At 42.5% G+C, this 25,433-nt stretch overlaps 1 protein-coding gene across 8 annotated transcripts in view; it reads left to right on the top strand.

Moving 5' to 3' along the window:
• The window catches only part of LOC110515917 (nuclear GTPase SLIP-GC), a 42,652-nt gene that overhangs the window by 10,561 nt on the left and 6,658 nt on the right, over positions 1 to 25,433 (top strand). For 3 of the 8 annotated variants that reach the window (XM_090194229.1, XM_036939066.2, XM_036939065.2), the window contains 15 exons: positions 497 to 719; positions 2,570 to 2,791; positions 2,999 to 3,214; positions 10,850 to 11,028; positions 12,700 to 12,730; positions 12,860 to 12,961; positions 13,500 to 13,584; positions 13,940 to 14,073; positions 14,167 to 14,346; positions 16,742 to 16,899; positions 16,988 to 17,093; positions 17,261 to 17,369; positions 19,343 to 19,476; positions 20,793 to 20,871; positions 21,140 to 21,224. In XM_090194229.1, coding sequence (XP_090050355.1) covers positions 497 to 719; positions 2,570 to 2,791; positions 2,999 to 3,214; positions 10,850 to 11,028; positions 12,700 to 12,730; positions 12,860 to 12,961; positions 13,500 to 13,584; positions 13,940 to 14,073; positions 14,167 to 14,346; positions 16,742 to 16,899; positions 16,988 to 17,093; positions 17,261 to 17,369; positions 19,343 to 19,476; positions 20,793 to 20,871; positions 21,140 to 21,224 — 2,043 coding nt within the window. Of the gene's footprint in view, positions 1 to 496; positions 720 to 2,569; positions 2,792 to 2,998; positions 3,215 to 10,849; positions 11,029 to 12,699; positions 12,731 to 12,859; positions 12,962 to 13,499; positions 13,585 to 13,939; positions 14,074 to 14,166; positions 14,347 to 15,847; positions 15,978 to 16,741; positions 16,900 to 16,987; positions 17,094 to 17,260; positions 17,370 to 19,342; positions 19,477 to 20,792; positions 20,872 to 21,139; positions 21,225 to 25,433 lie in introns of those variants that run through there. The other 5 variants (XM_090194231.1, XM_090194233.1, XM_090194232.1 and 2 more) reach the window with 2 other exon arrangements.

Here is a 25,433-nt window from a genome sequence, read left to right as displayed (position 1 = left end):
TTCCGACTTCAGCTGAAGCTTAGTTGTTTCTTTTGGTAACCTAGGCTCGTAATTTAACACCTTTAATCAAATTTACAGATCACTTGCAAGTATTTTAAAAATGTATTTTGAAGCACCCCTCCTGTGAAGTGGGAACTAGCATCAAACGCCCACCTTCTTGAATCCCGTCACATTTTGTGCAATTGTTCCGCTGAAAAATGTAACTCTATTCTCAGAAACTTTATTTAGCGTAAATTGGAATTAGCCTGCCCTGAAGCAGGTAGAGTAAGAACTTTAGGATTCATTGTCATAGAAATGTACCTGGCTAAAAGGTGAGCCACAGTATCAACAGTTATCCCAATTTGAATTCAGAGTTGACAAAAGTTAGCTTGCTAACTCCTCTATCTCACTTCGTAGTACACCCCTCTGCTTTCTACTGTTTATGTATAGATAGACCTCAAGTCAATTAATTGCATTTTTAGTGTGACATTGCTTTTCTGTGCTTCACTCTTTACAGGAACAAAATCTCAGCTTTGGAGGCTATCATTGACGACAAAGTTGTTGTTGGTGTATTTGGGAGGTCAGGAGCTGGTAAGAGCTCACTGATGAATGCCATTTTGGGGGTGAAGACCTTGCTGCCCTCAGGGACTGTTGGCGCATGCACATCAGTCATCATCCAGGTGGAGGCCAATATGACTGACTCCAACTACGTGGCAGAGATTGACTTCATTTCTAATGAGGTGATTTTAGCAATGTTGATAAACCCCAAGTGTGAATTTCATTAGAATATAGATTTTTTTTCATTTTAAGGGTGCAATCTGTAAGTCATCTAGGCACCACGTTCTGGCCTGACACCATGCAAATATAATCACATTGACTTTTTTTGTATTTTAGCACAGGGTTTCCCAAACAATATTATACAGAGAAACTTACATTTAATGCATTTATCTTAAAATAGCTACAGTGGGGCAAAAAATTATTTAGTCAGCCACCAATTGTGCAAGTTCTCCCACTTAAAAGATGAGAGAGGCCTGTAATCTTCATCATAGGTACACTTCAACTATGACAGACAAAATGAGAGAGAAAAAATCCAGAAATCACAATGTAGGATTTTTTATGAATTTATTTGGAAAATAAGTATTTGGTCAATAACAAAAGTTTATCTCAATACTTTGTTATATACCCTTTGTTGGCAATGACAGAGGTCAAACATTTTCTGTAAGTCTTCACAAGGTATTTTGGCCCATTCCTCCATGCAGATCTCCTCTAGAGCAGTGATGTTTTGGGCTGTTGCTGGGCAACACAGACTTTCAATTTCCTCCAAAGATTTTCTATGGGGTTGAGATCTGGAGTAGACTGGCTAGGCCACTCCAGGACCTTGAAATGCTTCTTACGAAGCCACTCCTTCGTTGCCCGGGCGGTGTGTTTGGGATCATTGTCATGCTGAAAGACCCAGCCACGTTTCATCTTCAATGCCCTTGCTGATGGAAGGAGGTTTTCACTCAAAATCGCACGATACATGGCCCCATTCATTCTTCCCTTTACACGGATCAATCGTCCTGGTCCCTTTGCAGAAAAACATTCCCAAAGCATGATGTTTCCACCCCCATGCTTCACAGTAGGTATGGTGTTCTTTGGATGCAACTCAGCATTCTTTGTCCTCCAAACACGACAAGTTGAGTTTTTCCCAAAAAGTTATATTTTGGTTTCATCTGACCATATGACATTCTCCCAATCTTCTTCTGGATCATCCAAATGCTCTCTAGCAAACTTCAGACGGGCCTGTACATGTACTGACTTAAGCAGGGGGACACGTCTGGCACTGCAGGATTTTAGTCCCTGGCGGCGTAGTGTGTTACTGATGGTAGGCTTTGTTACTTTGGACCCAGCTCTCTGCAGGTCATTCACTAGGTCCCCCCGTGTGGTTCTGGGATTTTTGCTCACCGTTCTTGTGATCATTTTGACCCCACGGGGTGAGATCTTGCGTGGAGCCCCAGATCAAGGGAGATTATCAGTGGTCTTGTATGTCTTCCATTTCCTAATAATTGCTCCCACAGTTGATTTCTTCAAACCAAGCTGCTTACCTATTGCAGATTCAGTCTTCCCTGCCTGGTGCAGGTCTACAATTGTGTTTCTGGTGTCCTTTGACAGCTCTTTGGTCTTGGCCATAGTGGAGTTTGGAGTGTGACTGTTTGAGGTTGTGGACAGGTGTCTTTTACACTGATAACAAGTTCAAACAGGTGCCATTAATACAGGTAACGAGTGGAGGACAGAGGAGCCTCTTAAAGGTCTGTGAGAGACAGAAATCTTGCTTGTTTGTAGTTGACCAAATGCTTATTTTCCACCATGATTTGCAATAAATTCATTTAAAAAATCCTACAATGTGATTTTCTGGATTTTTGGTGGCTGACTAAATACTTTTATGCCCCACTGTAGGTGAGACAACAACACATCACAGTTGTATCAAGTACATTTACCTCAACAAAGTAGTTATAATTTATGAATTATAATATGTGGGTAATGAAACATTTGATCCATCATATAAATATATAATATATTCAGTAAAATAATAATGTTTGACTTTTTTTAGGAATGGGAGAAGGAGCTGGAATCACTTTTGAAAATCAAAGAAATGGATGGTGAGGAGAAAGATAAAAGGATGGTGAATATGGCGAACAGTAAAATCCAGGCATTGTACGGAGAAGATGCAGTCGGGAAAAGCTTTGATGAACTGAAGTCACTGGAGTCAGAGACATTCAGCGACATCCCAGAGTTTCTCTCATCAACTAGGAAAATCCTGTCATTTGACACAGTAAGTCATTTTAAGCCTCTTTTATAAGGGTCTTTTTTGCTGTCTGATATCCAATTTGAGTCCAAATTATTCCCATTTTATCTCCTGAACTTCACGGACATCATGACATACAACATGAAATGCATAATAGCCATCAATGTTTAAATATACCAGAAAGTTGTAAAGGGGCAGAGTGTGACTAAAGAATAATATTACATTATTTGACAGGCCACAAAGTTCTCTACAGAGATCGCCTGCTACATACGAAGCAAAAGAAAGATATATGGGAATCAATTTAACTCATCTCAGATACACTACTGGCCACTTGTGAAGTATGTGACCATCAAGATGCCAAACTCCAAGGATCTTCTGGAACACATTGTGCTGGTGGATCTTCCAGGAACTGGAGACTGCAACAAGGCCAGAGATGAGATGTGGGAATCGGTAATCATTTACTTTTGTGATCATTTCTGAATGCATTTACAGTAGGTCTCAATTCAGGTGCAATGTCATATGTGGTATCTGTGGTTTAATCAGAGAATGTTTTTGGTTAGGCCTCCCTTACCAAAATGAAGTACATTTTATATTGTCAGTTCACGGTTTTCAAACTAAAAGCAAAGAAATGTACTTGTATTTTATGATTATATCACTTTCAAATAGTAAACATGCATCAGTTTATATAGAGGTCCAAACTCAAATTATTGGCAGCCTTGATAAAGATGAGTAAAAAACATTGTTTAAAATAAATAATACAAATACTGAGCTATATTGTATGCTCAAAAAAAGTTGCAAATTCTATTATTTTATACTATTCAATACAATTGCCCAGAGAAAGAGATGTTGTTTACAGGTGGCTATTGATCAGACTTTTCTCAGACCTTTTTATCTCCGGATTACAGATCCCAAAGCTTCTTCTCATGTGCAGAAAAAGGTCAGGGCAAAAATGTATTGGCGCCTCTGTTTTCAATACCTTTCAATACCTCACCATGCGAGGATAATTGAGTCTTTTTCCCCAAAAAATTGAAATTGGAGAACACATTGGGATAGGTCTCAGACCATTTCTCCATAAAAAATATTTTCAGATCCTTGATATCCTTCACCTGCGCTTATGGACTGCCCTCTTCATTTCAAACCACAGGTTTTCAATGAGGTTAAAGTCCGGAGACTGAGATGGCCATTTCATTTTTTTTTATTTTGTCATCAATGAACCATTTCTTTGTGGTTTTTGATTTCTGCTTTGGGTTATTGTCTTGCTGGGATCCACTTGCATCTAAGTTTTAGCCTCCTGGCAGAGGCAACCAGGTTTTTGTATAAAATGTCCTGGTACTGGCTAAAGTTCATGATGCCGTTGACCTTAACAAGGGCCTCAGGAACAGTTAAAGCAAAATAGCACCTTAAATGTGAATCACATTTTATTTGGATTACCGCAGTTTGGGAATACCTGCTCTATGGGATTGGTGACCCCACACGGGACGGTTGAGCTAACGTGCGCTAATGGGATTAGCATGAGGTTGTAAGTAACAAGTACATTTCCCAGGACATAGACATACAGTGGGGAGAACAAGTATTTGATACACTGCTGATTTTGCAGGTTTTCCAACTTACAAAGCATGTAGTGGTCTGTAATTTTTATCATAGGTGCACTTCAACTGTGAGAGACAGAATCTAAAACAAAAATCCAGAAAATCACATTGTATGATTTTTAAGTAATTAATTTGCATCTCGCCGTTAAGATACTGATGCCCTTTGCAACCACGTATCTATGTGAGAGTGGATTCTCGGTCCTAAAAACTAAATACAGGCAAAAACTGTGTTTGGAAAATGATTTAAGACTGAGACTTTGTAACCCTGCCACACACACACTATAAGATACATTTATTAAACATATGAACGAGTGTGAGTTGTCACAACTCACATTTATTAAACATAAGAATGAGTGTATCTTATAGTGTGTGTGTGTGTGTGTGTGTGTGGGGGGCAGGATTACAATCATGGCAAAAAACAACATTTGAGGGTATGCTGACTCTGGTGCTTGAGGGGGGATGCAGCTGGAGGTTGAATGTTTGAGGGGCACGGGACTATAAAAGGTTTGGGAACCACTGCCATAGAGGATAACATCAAAGGTCCAACAAAACATTTTACAGTAGGTATGGGATTCTTTTCTGCTTATGCAGAACCCTAAAAATCTGAACCTCAAAAAGCAAAAAGAACAAACTATTTATTTTAAGAATACATTCTAGCACTTCCTGTATTCAAGCTAAATTATGCATTTAACGTACTGAGAGCGGACCAAGTAATTGGGCGTCACTCTAAAGCGGGAAGGTGGAATAAACGAGTCAGGAGTAAGTGTTACGGTGAGTGAATGAGGACCCAAAAGCGAATTAACTTAAACAGAGCTTCTTTAATAACCAAACATAGGTAGGCTCAGATAGACCGGCAGATTCCGACAGGACAGGACAAGGTTACAGCAAACATGACGATAGTCTGGTTCAGGCATGAAACACAACAAACAAGAATCCGACAAGGACAGGAACAAAAACAGAGAGAGATATAGGGACCTAATCAGAGGGAAAAAGGGAACAGGTGGGAAACGGGGTGAATGGGTAGTTAGGAGGAGACAAGGCACAGCTGGGGGAAAGAGGCGGAGAAAAGGTAACCTAACAACGACCAGCAGAGGGAGACAGGGTGAAGGGAAAGGACAGAAACACAAAACATGACAATACATGACAGTACCCCCCCACTCACCGAGCGCCTCCTGGCGCACTCGAGGAGGAAACCTGGCGGCAACGGAGGAAATCCTCGATCAGCGCACGGTCCAGCACGTCCCGAGAGGGAACCCAACTCCTCTCCTCAGGACCGTACCCCTCCCAATCAACGAGGTACTGGTGACCACGGCCCCGAGGACGCATGTCCAAAATCCTGCGGACCCTGTAGATGGGTGCGCCCTCGACAAGGATGGGGGGGGGGGGGGAAGACGAGCGGGGGCGCGAAGAACGGGCTTAATACAGGAGACATGGAAGACCGGGTGGACGCGACGAAGGTATCGCGGAAGAAGAAGTCGAACTGCGACAGGATTAATGACCCGAGAAATACGGAACGGACCAATGAACCGCGGGGTCAACTTGCGAGAAGCCGTCTTAAGGGGAAGGTTCTGAGTGGAGAGCCAAACTCTCTGACCGCGACAATATCTAGGACTCTTAGTTCTACGCTTATTAGCAGCCCTCACAGTCTGCGTCCTATAACGGCAAAGTGCAGACCTGACCCTCTTCCAGGTGCGCTCGCAACGTTGGACAAAAGCCTGAGCGGAGGGGACGCTGGACTCGGCGAACTGAGATGAGAACAGCGGAGGCTGGTACCCGAGGCTACTCTGAAAAGGAGATAGCCCGGTCGCAGACGAAGGAAGCGAGTTGTGGGCGTATTCTGCCCAGGGGAGCTGTTCTGACCAAGACGCAGGGTTGCGAAAAGAAAGACTGCGTAAGATGCGACCAATAGTCTGATTGGCCCGTTCTGCTTGACCGTTAGACTGGGGGTGAAAGCCGGAAGAGAGACTGACGGAAGCCCCAATCAAACGGCAAAACTCCCTCCAAAATTGAGACGTGAATTGCGGACCTCTGTCCGAAACGACGTCTGACGGAAGGCCATGAATTCTGAAAACATTCTCGATGATGATTTGTGCCGTCTCTTTAGCAGAAGGAAGCTTAGCAAGGGGAATGAAATGAGCCGCCTTAGAGAACCTATCGACAACCGTAAGAATAACAGTCTTCCCCGCTGACGAAGGCAGTCCGGTGACAAAATCTAAGGCGATGTGAGACCACGGTCGAGAGGGAATGGGAAGCGGCCTGAGACGGCCGGCAGGAGGGGAGTTACCGGACTTAGTCTGCGCGCAGACCGAACAAGCAGCCACGAAACGACGCGTGTCATGCTCCCGGGTGGGCCACCAAAAACGCTGGCGAATGGAAGCAAGCGTACCCCGAACGCCAGGGTGGCCGGCTAACTTGGCAGAGTGAGCCCACTGAAGAACGGCCAGACGAGTAGGAACGGGAACGAAAAGAAGGTTCCTAGGACAAGCGCGCGGCGACGGAGTGTGAGTAAGCGCTTGCTTTACCTGCCTCTCAATTCCCCAGACAGTCAACCCGACAACACGCCCCTCAGGGAGAATCCCCTCGGGGTCAGTGGAGGCTACTGAAGAACTGAAGAGACGAGATAAAGCATCAGGCTTGGTGTTCTTAGAGCCCGGACGATAAGAAATCACGAACTCGAAACGAGCGAAAAACAGCGCCCAACGCGCCTGACGCGCATTAAGTCGTTTGGCAGAACGGATGTACTCAAGGTTCCTATGGTCAGTCCAAACGACAAAAGGAACGGTCGCCCCCTCCAACCACTGTCGCCATTCGCCTAGGGCTAACCGGATGGCGAGCAGTTCGCGGTTTCCCACATCATAATTACGTTCCGACGGCGACAGGCGATGAGAAAAATACGCGCAAGGGTGGACCTTGTCGTCAGAGAGGGAGCGCTGAGAAAGAATGGCTCCCACGCCCACCTCTGACGCGTCAACCTCGACCACGAACTGTCTAGAGACGTCAGGTGTAACAAGGATAGGAGCGGATGTAAAACGATTCTTGAGGAGATCAAAAGCTCCCTGGGCGGAAACGGACCACTTAAAGCACGTCTTGACAAAAGTAAGGGCTGTGAGAGGAGCTGCCACCTGACCGAAATTACGGATGAAACGACGATAGAAGTTCGCGAAGCCGAGAAAGCGCTGCAGCTCGACGCGTGACTTAGGGACGGGCCAATCAATGACAGCCTGGACCTTAGCGGGATCCATCTTAATGCCTTCAGCGGAAATAACAGAACCGAGAAATGTGACGGAGGAGGCATGAAAAGTGCACTTCTCAGCCTTCACAAAAAGACAATTCTCTAAAAGGCGCTGGAGGACACGTCGAACGTGCTGAACATGAATCTGGAGTGACGGTGAAAAAATCAGGATATCGTCAAGGTAAACGAAAACAAAGATGTTCAGCATGTCTCTCAGGACATCATTGACTAATGCCTGAAAGACAGCTGGAGCGTTAGCGAGGCCGAAAGGAAGAACCCGGTATTCAAAGTGCCCTAACGGAGTGTTAAACGCCGTCTTCCACTCGTCCCCCTCCCTGATGCGCACGAGATGGTAAGCGTTACGAAGGTCCAACTTAGTGAAAAACCTGGCTCCCTGCAGGATCTCGAAGGCTGAGGACATAAGAGGAAGCGGATAACGATTCTTAACTGTTATGTCATTCAGCCCTCGATAATCTATGCAGGGGCGCAGAGACCCGTCCTTCTTCTTGACAAAAAAAACCCCCGCTCCGGCGGGAGAGGAGGAGGGGACTATGGTACCGGCGTCAAGAGCTACAGACAAATAATCCTCGAGAGCCTTACGTTCGGGAGCCGACAGAGAGTATAGTCTACTCCGGGGGGGAGTGGTTCCCGGAAGGAGATCAATACTACAATCATACGACCGGTGTGGAGGAAGAGAGGTGGCCCTGGACCGACTGAACACCGTGCGCAGATCGTGATATTCCTCCGGCACCCCTGTCAAATCACCAGGCTCCTCCTGTGAAGAAGAGACAGAGGAAACAGGAGGGATAGCAGACATTAAACATTTCACATGACAAGAGACGTTCCAGGAGAGGATAGAATTACTAGACCAATTAATGGAAGGATTATGACAAACTAGCCAGGGATGGCCCAAAACAACAGGTGTAAAAGGTGAACGAAAAATCAAAAAAGAAATGGTTTCGCTATGATTACCAGAAACAGTGAGGGTTAAAGGTAGCGTCTCACGCTGAATCCTGGGGAGAGGACTACCATCCAGGGCGAACAAGGCCGTGGACTCCCTTAACTGTCTGAGAGGAATGTCATGTTCCCGAGCCCAGGTCTCGTCCATAAAACAGCCCTCCGCCCCAGAGTCTATTAAGGCACTGCAGGAAGCTGACGAACCGGTCCAGCGTAGATGGACCGACAAGGTAGAGCAGGATCTTGAAGGAGAGACAGGAGTAGTAGCGCTCACCAGTAGCCCTCCGCTTACTGATGAGCTCTGGCTTTTACTGGACATGAAGTGACAAAATGACCAGCAGAACCGCAATAGAGACAGAGGCGGTTGGTGATTCTCCGTTCCCTCTCCTTAGTCGAGATGCGGATACCTCCCAGCTGCATAGGCTCAGCTCCCGAGCCGGCAGAGGAAGATGGTAGTGATGCGGAGAGGGGGGCAACGGAGAACGCGAGCTCCTTTCCACGAGCTCGGTGACGAAGATCAACCCGTCGCTCAATGCGAATAGCGAGTTCAATCAAGGAATCCACGCTGGAAGGAACCTCCCGGGAGAGAATCTCATCCTTTACCTCTGCGCGGAGACCCTCCAGAAGACGAGCGAGCAAAGCCGGCTCGTTCCAGCCACTGGAGGCAGCAAGAGTGCGAAACTCAATAGAGTAGTCTGTTATGGATCGATTGCCTTGACATAGGGAAGACAGGGCCCTGGAAGCCTCCTCCCCAAAAACAGATCGATCAAAAACCCGTATCATCTCCTCCTTAAAGTCCTGATACTGGTTAGTACACTCAGCCCTTGCCTCCCAGATTGCCGTGCCCCACTCACGAGCCCGTCCAATAAGGAGAGATATGACGTAGGCGACACGAGCAGTGCTCCTGGAGTAAGTGTTGGGCTGGAGAGAAAACACAATATCACACTGGGTGAGGAACGAGCGGCATTCAGTGGGCTCCCCAGAGTAACACGGCGGGTTATTGATTCTGGGCTCCGGAGATTCGAAAGCCCTGGAAGTGGCCGGTGGATCGAGGCGGAGATGGTGAACCTGTTCTGTGAGGTTGGAGACTTGGGTGGCCAGGGTCTCAACGGCATGTCGAGCAGCAGACAATTCCTGCTCGTGTCTGCCTAGCATCGCTCCCTGGATCTCGACGGCTGAGTGGAGAGGATCCGAAGTCGCTGGGTCCATTCTTGGTCGGATTCTTCTGTTACGGTGAGTGAATGAGGACCCAAAAGCGAATTAACTTAAACAGAGCTTCTTTAATAACCAAACATAGGTAGGCTCAGATAGACCGGCAGATTCCGACAGGACAGGACAAGGTTACAGCAAACATGACGATAGTCTGGTTCAGGCATGAAACACAACAAACAAGAATCCGACAAGGACAGGAACAAAAACAGAGAGAGATATAGGGACCTAATCAGAGGGAAAAAGGGAACAGGTGGGAAACGGGGTGAATGGGTAGTTAGGAGGAGACAAGGCACAGCTGGGGGAAAGAGGGGGAGAAAAGGTAACCTAACAACGACCAGCAGAGGGAGACAGGGTGAAGGGAAAGGACAGAAACACAAAACATGACAATACATGACAGTAAGTTTTCTTGATTGAACACAGTTCTCTATTGAGGGCATTTGGTCAACACAAACACTCCAACATAATCAATGAAAATCTCCCAAGGAAAAACATACATCTTCTTCTCCAGATGAAACAAGAACACAATAGGATTATCTTTAAACTACAACAAAAGTCACGGGATTGTCACCGTCTTAATGGTTCTTCCTGGATAGCTCCTCTGTCTCGGTGGCCATCTTCCAGAGATAGTTTTCCCCTCCCCTCTCTACTGGTTACATTCTCTCTCTTATAGGGGAAGGAGAATATGTCATTAGTACCGTCAGCTGTGCTTAATTGCCTCTGGTTACCTTGTCTCCCATGCCTTGTTGGGCTACTATCCGTGAGCCCAGCCTGCCCTCTGGTGGTCCTTCCACAGTACACAAAACGTGTGTACTGTTTATTAACAACGTTTTCATAAGAGCTATAAAAACCTACTTCAAAGAAGTGTAGTGTGTATGTGTGCAGGATTTTTCTTTTTTAAATAACGTCACTGTAAACATTACTACAGCGTGTTAGATTGAATTCCAGCATTAGAACCACTGGCAATGAACTCATCATGTACACCTAAAACGTTTCAGCTTGAATGATGACTATATCCAATGTTTTATTTTATTTCAACTGTTACATTTGTTTTAACATTCTAAACAACATTTCTGAACACCATGTTTTTTTTTATAGTACATTACTAAGTGCTCCTCTGTGTGGGTCGTGGCTGACATTGACCGGGCCGCAGCGGACAGTGATGCATGGAATATACTGGACAACAGCATCAGTAATATGGGTCCTGGTGGACAGTGTCAGAACATCACCTTCATCTGTACTAAGACAGACATCATCAACCCAGACAATTATATGGGGTGAGACATTTTCATCCTATATTTTGCTACTGCTTTAACAGTTTCATATTGCGATTATTGAAAAAAAATGGTATACAATAACAATGCCTTTGGGAAATTATTCAGACCCCTTGACTTTTTCCACATTGTGTTAGGTTACAGAAATATTCAAAAATGTCTAATAAAAAAATATATCTTCATCAATCTACACTCAATACCTCATAATGACAGCAAAAAACATTTTTTTTTATCCCAAAAAATGTATAGAACTGAAATATCACATTTATATATGTTTTCAGACCCTTTACTCAGTACTTTGTTGAAGCACCTTTGACAGTGATTACAGCCTCAAGTCTTCTTGAGTTTGACGCTACAGGCGTGGCACACCTGTATTTAGGGAATATCCCCAATTCTTCTCTGAAGATCCTCTCAATCTCTGTCAGGTTGGATGAGAAGCATTGCTGCACAGCTATTTTCAGGTCTCTCCAGAGATGTTCGATTGGGTTCAAGTCCGGGCTCTGGCTGGCCTCTCAAGGACATTCAGAGACTTGTCCTGAAGCCTCTCCTGCATTGCATTGGCTGTGTGCTTAGGGTCATTTTACTGTCAGAAGTTGAACCTTCGCCCCAGTCTGAGGTCCGGAGCGCTCTGGATCAGGTTTTCATTAAGGATCTCTCTGTACTTTGCTCCGTTCATCTTTGCCTCGTCCTGATGCTTCCACCCCCATGCTTCACCGTAGGGATTGTGCCAGGTTTCCACCAGACGTGACGCTTGACATTCAGGCCAAAGAGTTAAATCTTTGTTTCATCAGACCAGAGAATCTTGTTTCTCATGGTCGGAGAGTCTTTAGGTGCCTTTTGGTAAACTCCAAGTGGGCTGTCATGTGCCTTTTACTAAGGAGTGGCTTCTGTCTGGCCACCCTACCATAAAGGCCTGATTGGTGGAGTGCTCCAGAGATGGTTGTCCTTCTGGAAGGTTCTTCCATCTCCACAGAGGAACTATAGAGCTCTGTCAGAGTGACCATCGGGTTCTTGGTCACCTCCCTTGCTCAGTTTGGCCGGGTGTCCAGCTCTAGGAAGAGTCTTGGTGGTTCAAATCTTCTTCCATTTAAGAATGATGGAGGCCACTGTGTTCTTGGGGGCCTTCAATGCTGCATACATTTTTTCGTACACTTCACCAGATCTGTGCCTCGGCACAATCCTGTTTCGGAGCTCTACTGACATTTCCTTCGACTTCATGGCTTGGTTTTTGCTCTGACATGCACTGTCAACTGTGGGACCTAATATAGACAGGTGAGTGCCTTTCCAAATCATGTCCAATCAATTTAATGTATTTACCAAAGGTGGACTCCAATTGTTGAAACATCTCAATGATGATCAATGGAAACAGGATGCAGCTGAGCCCAATTTTGAGTCTCATAGCTAAGGGTTGGAATATTTATGTAAATAAGGTATTCTATTTTATACAGGTATTTTAAAACATTTGCAAAAATGTCTAAAAACCTGTTTTTGGTTTGTCATTATGGGGTATTGTGTGTAGATTGCTTTTGATTTGTATTTATTAAAGGCTGTAAATTAACAAAATGTGGAAAAGGTCAAAGGGTCAGAATACTTTCTGAAGGCACTGTAAATACAAAGATATAGACATATTTTCACTGCTTATACATCACTAATTAAGAAAAAAACTAATTTCAGTGAAATGGACGATGAAGACCTTCACATAGAGGTACAGATACACAAAATATAAGAAATACTTTGTTTACAGAACTATAAACAAATAGTTGGTTTATAGAGAATTGAATATGTCACTGTATGGATATCTCCCATGGTCTCCTCTTATTTCACATGCAATTAGGACTCTTCTAACTATTCAGAGGAGCAGAAACGTGCATGCATATTGCACCGAAATCAACAAGCCAAGATGGAAATTCAAGAGAATTACAGCAACCCGTATGAAGTAAGATGTTTTATTTTTTATTTTCTTAACCAAATAAGAAACTATAAAGGAACTTCAGATATATAGATTGATTGAAACCAGAAAAAGGTCCAGTTTTAACTTAAATGGATAGTTTCCTTGCCTTGTAGTGTATGGATGAGGTTAGACAGCAATCCAAATGTTTTAGCTTTGTGTCAAAAAACCAATGCAGTTTTTTGTGGTTTATGTCCAAATCCTCCGAAAGTGTCTCAAATTGATTGTGTAGCTCAATAAAGTTACTTTAAGATGATTTGGACATGAAATGCAATCTGTCAGAAGAAAATGGTGTTCTCTTGAATTAGAAGAATATAACATCCATTATAATGCCATTAGCGTTCTTAGACCGGAAGTTCATTGAATAGGGAAATGCGATTTGGTATTCTTCAAAAACTTGGAAATGTCCCTGAAGTAACTCCAAACGAACCAGTTTAGCTGCTTCAGCAATGATTGACTGATGATTGATTGATAATTATATTGATGTATTGTTTTTCTTTTGTCATCTTTTGTCACATACATTCAGGCTATTGATGAAATGCAGGTGTTTACAGTTAGTTCTCAAGAATTCCAGAAGGATAACAACTGCATTCTGAGACAAGAAGAGACAGGTATGATCACTTGCATTATTGTGCAACAAAACCTCCAATAGGAATAGGTGCAAACAGATTGTTAGGTACTGTATAATGAACGTGTATTAGGGTAAGTGTTAGGGTATGGCAGAGGTTAAACATAACCAAACGTAATACAAGTGCCTGGCACAATTTGCAAATACCCTTTGCAAATACCTCTTTGCACCTAATACATTGGAGTTGGAGCTGTTATTATATAATATCCATTATTCTAAAGTCATATTCTCACCCTGAATGTGAATCTAACAACAACTGTCTCTGCTCATACAATTATTGTTTACCTAAAGATAATTTTACATAAACAGAAAGATTAATAAAGACATCTTGTCTTCAGAGATACCTGAGCTGAGAGCTCTGCTGAAAAGCCTGAACGACCAAAGGTCAGAAAAAGTGATGAGAGACTATGTGAATGGAGCGTATGGGATTCTCTCCCTGGTCCACGTGGTAAACCATGAGATCACCAAATCGGTATTTCCTTTAATACATTAGCCTTTTGTGATGAATTTACCCTTGCACCAACTCACTGAATTTACGGATTGGTTTTTCTCTGTTGTGTTTAAGATGGAGACCGAAAAAGAAACATTGCACAAACTTCTAGAACAAAGGCTGGAAGATGAGCTCCAGAACATTGACCAGTTCATGTCAGACATTCACATGGAGTTTGACAAGTGCCTTTCAGCCGGAGTGCTAGAGTCAGAGAAGACATGTGTGACAAGAGCCAAGGAGGAAGTGATAGCACCAGTAAGTCAATGGTACCTTAGGCTGGGCCATAAGGTTCTAGCAGGGTTCAATGGAGTTTTACTTCTTCAAACTTGATCTGAGCGCAGTTTATTAAATCTTGTTCTGAGCCCAGATTATTCAATCTTGTTCTGAGCGTAATTTATTCAACCTTGTTCTAAATGCAGCTCTTTCTCAAGATCACTGGTCTGTTAATCTGTTAGTATGCTAAATAGTTAAATAGTTAACCAATACCTACCCAAACTATCTACATTGACCGTTTTTGCACTGTCTCTTTTGACTCATAGCATGCACTGCTGTTACTGTTTATTATCTATCATGTTACCTAGTCACTTTATCCCTACCTATATGTATATATCTACCTCAATTACCTCGTACCCCTGCACATTGACATGGTACTGGTACCCCATGTACAGTTGAAGTCGGATGTTTACATACACCTTAGCCAAATACATTTAAACTCAGTTTTTCACAATTCCTGACATTTAATTCTAGTAAAAATTCCCTGTCTTAGGTCAGTTAGGGTCACCACTTTATTTTAAGAATGTGAAATGTCAGAATAATAGTAGAGATAATGATTTATTTCAGCTTTTATTTCTTTCATCACATTCCCAGTGGGTCAGAAGTTCACATACACTCAATTAGCATTTGGTAGCATTGCCTTTAAATTGTTTAACTTGGGTCAAATGTTTTGGGTAGCCTTCCACAAGCTTCCCACAATAAGTTGGGTGAATTTTGGCCCATTCCTCCCGACAGAGCTGGTGTAACTGAGTCAGGTTTGTAGGCCTCCTTGCTCACACACGCTTTTTCAGTTCTGCCCACAGATTTTCTATAGAATTGAGGTCAGGACTTTGTGATGGCAACTCCAATACCTTGACTTTGTTGTCCTTAAGCCATTTTGCCACAACTTTGGGAGTATGCTTGGAGTCATTGTCCCATTTGCGACCAAGCTTTAACTTCCTGACTGATGTCTTGAGATGTTGCTTCAATATATTCACATAATTTTCCTCCCTCATTATGCCATCTATTTTGTGAAGTGCACCAGTCCCTCCTGCAGCAAAGCACCCCCACAACATGATTCTGCTACCCCCGTGCTTCACAGTTGGGATTGTGTTCTCCGGCTTGGTCATTATGGCCAAACAGTTCTATTTTTGTTTCATCAGACCAGAGGACATTTCTCCAAAAAGTACGATCTTTGTCCCCTTGTGCAGTTGCAAACCATAGTCTGGCTTTTTTATTGCGGTTTTGGAGCAGTGGCTTCTTCCTTGCTGAGCGGCCTTTCAGGTTATGTCGATATAGGACTCGTTTTACTGTGGATATAGATACTTTTGTACCTGTTTCCTCCAGCATCTTCACAAGGTCCTTTGCTGTTGTTCTGGGATTGATTTGCACTTTCGCACCAAAGTACGATCATCTCTAGGAGACAGAACACGTTTCCTTACTGAGCGGTTTGACGGCTGCGTGGTCCCATGGTGTTTATACTTGCATACTATTGTTTGTACAGATGAATGTGGTACCTTCAGGAAATTGCTCCCAAGGATGAACCAGACTTGTGGAGGTCTACCATTTTTTTCTGAGGTCTTGGCTGATTTCTTTTGATTTTCCCATGATGTCAAGCAAAGAGGCACTGAGTTTGAAGGTAGGCCTTGAAATACATCCACAGGTACACCTCCAATTGACTCAAATGTTGTCAATTAGCCTATCAGAAGCTTCTAAAGCCATGACATCATTTTCAGGAATTTTCCAAGCTTTTTAAAGGCACAGTCAACTTGGTGTATGTAAACTTCTGACCCACTGGAATTGTGATACAGTGAATTATAAGCGAAATAATCTGTCTGTAAACAATTGTTGGAAAAATTCCTTGTGTCATGCACAAAGTAGATGTCCTAACCGACTTGCCAAAACTATAGTTTGTTAACAAGAGTGGTTGAAGTGGAGTGGTTGAAAAACGAGTTTTAATGACTCCAACCTAAGTGTATTTAAACTTCTGACTTCAGCTGTATATAGCGAAGTTATCATTACTGATTGTGTATATATTCCTTGTGTTATTATTTTTCTATTTATTCCTCTCTCTGCATTGTTTGGCCCAGAAGTAAACATTTCACTGTAAGTTTACACCTGTTGTTTACAAAGCATGTGCCAAATTCAATTTGATTTGAACAAATGTGATTGGTTGGATGAAAGCTCACATATGGTCCCTGGTTCGTATATGCCACCCCAAACCCCTAACTCTAAACTTAATTGGAATTACTTGGAATGCATTTCTTGCCAAAACTTAAACAATCACAATTGTTTCTTCAATGGAGGCAGAGCTGCTCTAAGAACAAGATACAATTAGGAAAACTCTAATCTTTTCTCCAATCGGACAATAGGATGATCATATTTTATGTTTTTTCAGAAAGGAAAAGGAGGAGGGGGGTACCACCAGACCCTGAGAGCTGTATGCAACGGCCAGGGGTTCTGCAGGTCAACAAATGGAGTAAAAACAAACATGAACGCTTCACTGAGCAACTCTCTGTGCGATGCCATTAAAAATATGTTTTCAAAAACATTCAAGTAAGTGATTTTCTACGTGCCTTCCAGACACATTTATTGGGGCAAAGATCCACCACTTGAGTAACATGGTTATCATCATGTCTTCTAGGAAATCTCAGAAATCTATATCTGCAAAGATTGATAGTTTCAGCATCCTCTTAGAGAGCTATGATGAAGAAACCATGTTTCCTCGGCTGGCATTCCTCAAAACTGAGGTTTGTGGAAATACAACTGTGTCATGTACATTTGGTTGGATGTTATCTGTGAAGCTGTATCATAGATGGTACTGTGCTATGCTCTACCTTCCAATTATGGCGGTCTAGTAAAGTGTAATGTTAAGTAGTCTAATATTCATAATAGTATTTTGTCTGGTGTCAAAAAGGAACACAAATTGAAAGCAGATCTTAAAAATGAGATCGTCCAGAGGAAGAAGACAATCTACTCTTCACTCACCAAGTCAATCATGACCTCCATGCTCCCCTCCTATATAGGTCAGTCTAACTGTCAGCATTAATCTGTCACTATACAGTGCCTTGCAAAAGTATTCATCCCCTTAGCATTTTTTCTCTATTTTGTTGTATTACAACCTGTAATTTAAATGGATTTTTATTTGGATTTCATGTAATGGACATTCACAAATTTGTCCAAAATGGTGAAGTGAAATGAAAATATATATATATTTCAACAAATTATACAAAATTAAAAACGGATAAGTGTTGTGTGCATATGTATTTACCCCCTTCGCTATGAAGCCCCTAAATAAGATCTGGTACAACCAATTACTTTCAGAAGTCACATAATTAGTTAGATTGCATACAGGTAGACTTTATTTAAGTGTCTCATGATCTGTCACATGATCTCAGTATATCTACACCTGTTCTGAAAGGCCCCAGAGTCTGCAACACCACTAAGCAAGGGGCACCACCAAGCAAGCGGCACCATGAAGACCAAGGAGCTCTCGAAACAGGTCAGGGACAACATTGTGGAGAAGTGCAGATCAGGGTTGGGATATAAAAAAATATCCAAAACTTTGAACATCCCACGGAGCACCATTAAATCCATTATTAAACAATGGACAGAACATGGCACCACAACAAACCTGCCAAGAGGCGGCCACCCAACAAAACTCACGGACCAGGCAAGGAGGGCATTAATCCGAGAGGCAACAAAGAGACCAAAGATAACCCTGAAAGAGCTGCAAAGCTCCACAACGGAGATGTGAGCATCTGTCCATAGGACCACTTTAAGCCGTACACTCCACAGAGGTGGGCTTTATGGAAGAGTGGCAAGAACAAAGCCATTTCTTAAAAAGCTAACACATTTGGTGTACACCAAAAGGCATGTGGAAGACTCCCCAAACATATGAAAGAAAAGGTACTCTGGTCAGATGAGACTAAATTGTAGCTTTTTGGCTATCAAGGAAAATGCTATGTCTGGCGCAAACCCAACTCCTCTCATAACCCCGAGAATACCATCCCCACAGTGAAGCATGGTGGTGGCCGCATCATGCTGTGGGGATGTTTTTCTTCGGCAGGGACTGGGAAACTGGTCAGAATTTAAAGAATGATGGATGGCGCTAAATACAGGGAAATTCTGAGGGAAACGCAATCCAATTGAGAATCTGTGGTATGACTTAAAGATTGCTGTACACGAGCAGAATCCATCCAACTTGAAGGAGCTGGAGCAGTTTTGCCTTGAAGAATGGGCAAAACTCCCAGTGGCTGAATGTGCCAAGCTTATAGAGACATACCCCAAGTGACTGGCAATACAAGAGACTGGTAGCTGCAAAAGGTGGCGCTACAAAGTATTGACTTTCAGGGAGTAAATAGTTATGCACACTCAAGTTTCCTGTTTTTTTTGTCTTATTTCTTGTTTGTTTCACAATAAAAAGTATTTTGCATCTTCAAAGTGGTAGGCATGTTGTGTAAATCAGATGATACAAACACCCAAAAAATCTATTTGATTTCCAGGTTGTAAGGCAGCAAAATAGGACAAATGCCAAGGGGGTTGAATACTTTTGCAAGCCACTGTAATTCCCTTTAGTATACATGTCAATAGCAATCGTAAAATAATAGTTCTGCAAAATGTGATATTTAGATGTTCATTTCCTTAACCCTGAAAACAAGGAATGACTACAATCCACACTTTCGTTTTGTTAGCCATTGCCAGCAAATAATGATTTGGGCATAATATTTAAATCATGCTAAACGGGTGAGATTGGTTTTTAGTCTGAAAAATGTTTAACAAAAAAATAAAGAAATAAAGAAACAAGTTTAACAAAACCAAAGTGTGGATTTCAGTTACAAGGTTCATAGACTGTTTTCAAGGTAAGTAAAAAAAATATATAATATCTAAATATGTCAATCCGCTGAACTGTCCCTTTAACAATCACTGGATAGAAGTGACCTCTTAACAATGACTTTTTAATAACTTACTTCGTCAACTTTTTCTCTCTGATTTTTAGAGGCTTCAGAAGTACATGGGAAAGGATCCCTAAAGAGAATGCAAGACATACTCGAGAGTCACATTGAGTCATCAAAGAGCACCATGTTCCACGATGCTAAGGGGAAGATGCTGACACTCCTAGCCAAGCTCAGGGTAGGATACTTTTTATGTCACTGTTTCAATTCAATTATTGAAGCGTTAATATTATCACAATTGGTGTTGTGCTCGACGCACTCAGTTTTCCACCACAAAACACCAGAAAATTGCCAAAAACAGTGAAACCAGCTCACATTCCTTTAGAATATTATTTGACTATCAAATTTTCAATGTTTAAAAAAAAAAATATTTCTTACAGTATTAAACAAGGTTTCAGTTCATGTAACAGTTTCAAAGCGAATCATGTTACAAGTGGCAATAGGGATGCAAGTGTGCATCGTCTCAATTCTCATTTTGCCCAAAACAGTAGCAGACTGGAGTGATCAGTATCAAACACATCAGCGAGTGGCCTCTCCATAAAGGACTTAGGGGATGCGTGTTCTTTCAACATAACCTTGGCAATGTCTTTTCTTATGTTAACAAGTCTGAGGTGCTGCATAATGGGCAGGTCTCTCTCACGGTTTGCTGCTATGATTGGATAGAGTGAATCAACGCAGCTGTTTCTTCGTACAGACAATTCTTCGTAGGCTTTACAATCCTGTGTTACTGGGCAAGTGGGCGTGATTGTAATCCAAACCCAACCCTCATGTATGTAATGAGGACCTCACAAAACTCAGTTTTTGAATATACTGACTTTATTACCAAAATAATCATACTTTTTAATAAATGATGGCACTGGAATAAATGTTTATGACTAATATCAATGCCAAATAGGCCAATTTCAACCAGAAAAGGTGGTTCTTGCATGCAGTTTCCCTTTAACATCATTTTTATTTAACTAGGCATGTCAGTTAAGAACAAATTCTTATTTACAATGACAGCCTGCCACAGATGACTCTGGGCCAATTGTGCACTGCCCTATGGGACTCCCGATCATGTGACACAGCCTGGATTTGAACCAGGTACTGCAGTGACAGGCACATGCAGTGCCTTAAACATGAGGCACAAATGTAAATGAATCCCTAATCACATGAAAGAAATTATTCTCTTCAGAAATTACTTCCTCAAATCAACCAAATAACTAGGGCTTTACAATGATGGTGAAAACGGATATCTCACCCAAACTACAACATGACATATTGGTTACCCTGTAAGCAGTCTATGGACAAGGTACAACAGCAATCCATGCTTTTGTTTTGCTTACCTGGCCACAGTTTCTAATGTTAACCTTTTAACATTTGTGACACAAAGTACACAAGGACATTAAAGGTTATATATTCATGCCACAACCACTGTACTGTCAAAATGATCAAATACAAAATTAGAAAATGTTTACATAAATGTTTATTATGTCTCCTTTTTACTTCCCGTAGGAACACATTGTGCAGGAGCTAAGGTCTAAACTAAAGGAAGCTGTGAAGCAGTCACTCCACAATGAGCTACCTCTCCCAGGTAAATCAAAGAAACTATGAAAGTATAGTTGCTGATGTTTCCATCTCACATGTATGGTTCAAATACATATATACTGCAATATTCCAGGTTATACATGTACAATTTCCAGCTGCAAATGTAAATTACAATGCCACATGTCAATGCCATGCCAGTAGTAGTAAAGGAAGGGAAATCATGTTACTGAGTGGTTAAAGTAAGTGTTAGGGTAAGGTTAGAAAAACTAAAACAACACAAATCCCCCAAAAGTAATGTATTGTCTTTGTTACAGATATATCTGAGCACTATGAGATAGTGAAGAGCGCCCATGAAAAAATGACGGGTAAACCTATCACAGATGTTGAAGATGAGAAATGGTAAAGACTCACTGCTCCACATAAAACCATACATTTGAAAGTCTGAAACAAAGTAGGTTCAATCCGTAGCACTGATGAGCCGCGCTTTAAACCCCCTAAGATCTAAGGGCCCAGGGCTGGGTTTCTACTAAGCTAACATATGGAATAGTTTTAAGAGGTCATACCAAGGATCATTTAGCTAATTGATTTGGAATGTTAGGATCCCTGTAAGTATCCAATGTTTTATGAAACCTTGAATTTGGCCTTACATTGAATAACATATTCATACCAGTGGAGGCTGCTGGGAGGACGGCTCTTGATGATGGCTGGAACGAAGAGAAAGGAATGGCATCAAACCATGGTTGATGTATTTGATACCATTCCACTGATTCCGCTCCAGCCATTACAACAAGCCTGTCTTCCCCAATTAAGGTTCCACCAACCTCCTGTGACTCATGGTAAAAAAATGTAGTTTGTTTTGAAATGTCTGTCCTATATCTGAGAGATATAAGAAGAAACCATGTACGCCACCACAATGGTGAGGTAATATGTACATGTAGGTAGAGTTATTATTAAAGTGACTATGCATAGATGATAACAACAGACAGTAGCAGCAGTGTAAAAGGGGGGGGGGGCATGCAAATAGTCTGGGTAGCCATTTGATTAGATGTTCAGGAGTCTTACGGCTTGGGGGTAGAAGCTGTTTAGAAGCCTCTTGGACCTAGACTTGGGTCTCCGGTACCGCTTGCCGTGTGGTAGCAGAGATAACACTCTATGAATATGGTGGCTGGAGTCTTTGACAATTTTTAGGGCCTTCCTCTGACACCGCCTGGTATAGAGGTCCTGGATGGCAGGAAGCTTGGCCCAAGTGATGTACTGGGCCGTACCTCTGTAGTGCCTTGCGGTCGGAGGCCAAGCAGTTGAAATCAACTCAAGACCTTTAATCTGCTTACTTGTAAATCAACTAATGAGGGAATAACACACACCTGGCCATGGAACAGCTGAGCAGTCAACTACTTTATGGAACACCATGGAACAGCTGAGCAGCCAACTACTTTATGGAACACCATGGAACAGCTGAGCAGCCAACTAATTACAACTACTTTATGGAACACCATGGAACAGCTGAGCAGCCAACTACTTTATGGAACACCATGGAACAGCTGAGCAGCCAACTACTTTATGGAACACCATGGAACAGCTGAGCAGTCAACTACTTTATGGAACACCATGGAACAGCTGAGCAGTCAACTACTTTATGGAACAGCTGAGCAGTCAACTACTTTATGGAACACCATGGAACAGCTGAGCAGTCAACTACTTTATGGAACACCATGGAACAGTTGAGCAGCCAACTACTTTATGGAACACCATGGAACAGCTGAGCAGTCAACTACTTTATGGAACACCATGGAACAGCTGAGCAGCAAACTACTTTATGGAACACCATGGAACAGCTGAGCAGCCAACTACTTTATGGAACACCATTGAACAGCTGAGTAGTCAACTACTTCATGGAACACCATGGAACAGCTGAGCAGCCAACTACTTTATGGAACACCATGGAACAGCTGAGCAGTCAACTACTTTATGGAACACCATGGAACAGCTGAGCAGTCAACTACTTCATGGAACACCATGGAACAGCTGAGCAGCCAACTACTTTATGGAACACCATGGAACAGCTGAGCAGCCAACTACTTCATGGAACACCATGGAACAGCTGAGCAGCCAACTAATTACAACTACTTTATGGAACACCATGGAACAGCTGAGCAGTCAACTACTTTATGGAACACCATGGAACAGCTGAGCAGTCAACTACTTCATGGAACACCATGGAACAGCTGAGCAGCCAACTACTTCATGGAACACCATGGAACAGCTGAGCAGCCAACTACTTTATGGAACACCATGGAACAGCTGAGTAGCCAACTAATTACAACTACTTTATGGAACACCATGGAACAGCTGAGCAGCCAACTACTTCATGGAACACCATGGAACAGCTGAGCAGTCAACTACTTTATGGAACACCATGGAACAGCTGAGCAGTCAACTACTTTATGGAACACCATGGAACAGCTGAGTAGCCAACTAATTACAACTACTTTATGGAACACCATGGAACAGCTGAGCAGTCAACTACTTCATGGAACACCATGGAACAGCTGAGCAGCCAACTACTTTATGGAACACCATGGAACAGCTGAGCAGCCAACTACTTTATGGAACACCATGGAACAGCTGAGCAGTCAACTACTTTATGGAACACCATGGAACAGCTGAGCAGCCAACTACTTTATGGAACACCATGGAACAGCTGAGCAGCCAACTACTTTATGGAACACCATGGAACAGCTGAGCAGTCAACTACTTTATGGAACACCATGGAACAGTTGAGCAGCCAACTACTTTATGGAACACCATGGAACAGCTGAGCAGTCAACTACTTTATGGAACACCATGGAACAGCTGAGCAGCCAACTACTTTATGGAACACCATGGAACAGTTGAGCAGCCAACTACTTTATGGAACACCATGGAACAGCTGAGCAGCCAACTACTTTATGGAACACCATGGAACAGCTGAGCAGCCAACTACTTTATGGAACACCATGGAACAGCTGAGCAGCCAACTACTTTATGGAACACCATGGAACAGTTGAGCAGCCAACTACTTTATGGAACACCATGGAACAGCTGAGCAGTCAACTACTTTATGGAACACCATGGAACAGCTGAGCAGCCAACTACTTTATGGAACACCATGGAACAATTATGTATGACATTTTGGGGGGATATTTTTGGGGTTGCCATGGGGCAAAGAGAACAATTTCCAGTTTTACAGGTAATGTAATGCTATTATACACATTTTGCCATGAGGCTGAGAGTAGGCCGTTATTTATTAATTACATGCCTCCCCCCACTTTTTTTCAGAATCTATAAAAAATGTGATCTTAGGGGAGTTAGCCATCACTGACGGTGTTCACAACATGTACCCAAAACAGATATTTTTGCCTCTAAAAATAAAAGTTCAATACAAAAAAAATATATATAAGGAAAAGGATTCATTTGAAAATCCACAATAAAAGCACAACCATTCTATCAGATCTATCAGCACTCTGACGGTGTTGACGTTAGACAAAAATCTGATGGAGTTGATGTTTCACGGACTTCGCAAAAATTCTAATGTTCTTCTTCACTCATGTGGTAAACACAGCAACAATTTGCATGTAGTTTTTCCTCAGTTGCTTTATGACTGTAAAACCTAATTAAATGTAACATTTTTAACCAAAATTCATTTTATATATCAGGAATATGGAGTTGACAGTTTATGGTTGTGACCATGGTGATTTCAATATTGTTTGTTTAAATCTATCAAAAGTAGAGAACTTTACAGACCATGAGTGGTCTTGTTGTGGTACATGTAATGAGGACAAGAATAAGGGGTCCTTATGGTATAGCTGACCCTGCTCATTCCTGATTCATTTAGGATTTTAGACAAATCTGATGGACACATCTTTTAGGAATCAAAGTGTTGAGAAATATTCTCAAAAGTCAGAGGGTTATTGCACAAAATGACATACTATCATTTTTCAGTTAATACCCACTATTGACAGTTTTTAAAACTTGAAACCCTTTTTTGCTTTTGGTCCTTCGCTCAAAAACAAATATTTTCTAAAATAAACGAAGACCCAAAACTTATTACAAAAAATTATTTTGTATTGTATTTTATTTGACCCACAATTTCGATATTGTCTCATCGCTGCAGCTCCCCAAAGGGCTCGGGAGGCGAAGGTCAAGTCATGTGTCCCCCGAAACATGACCCGCCAAACCGCGCTTCTTAACACCGGCCCGCTTAACCCGGAAGCCAGCCACACCAACGTGTCGGAGGAAACATCGTTCAACTGACGACCGAGGTCAGCCTGCAGGCACCAGGCCCGCCACGAGCGAGATGAGCCAAGTAAAGCCCCCACGGTGCTGGGCCAATTGTGCGCCGCCCTATGGGACTCCCGATCACAGCCATTTGTGATACAGGATCGAACCCGGGTCTGTAGTGACGCCATTTGGTAGGCCCCACCAAAACGTAAATTTATAACTCAAATACTGCAAGGATTATTTTTTTAATTTTATTTTTTTACTATAAAAATACAGCTTCCCTGCCGGACAAGTATTGTCCCGACTTTGAAGAATCCCTGTACTGATTCCCTGCTATTCTACAAAGTT

Source organism: Oncorhynchus mykiss, chromosome 12 (assembly GCF_057628025.1).
Source record: "Oncorhynchus mykiss isolate SJ-2025 chromosome 12, ASM5762802v1, whole genome shotgun sequence".
NCBI lineage: Eukaryota > Metazoa > Chordata > Actinopteri > Salmoniformes > Salmonidae > Oncorhynchus > Oncorhynchus mykiss.
This window is presented reverse-complemented; position numbering and strand designations above follow the sequence as displayed.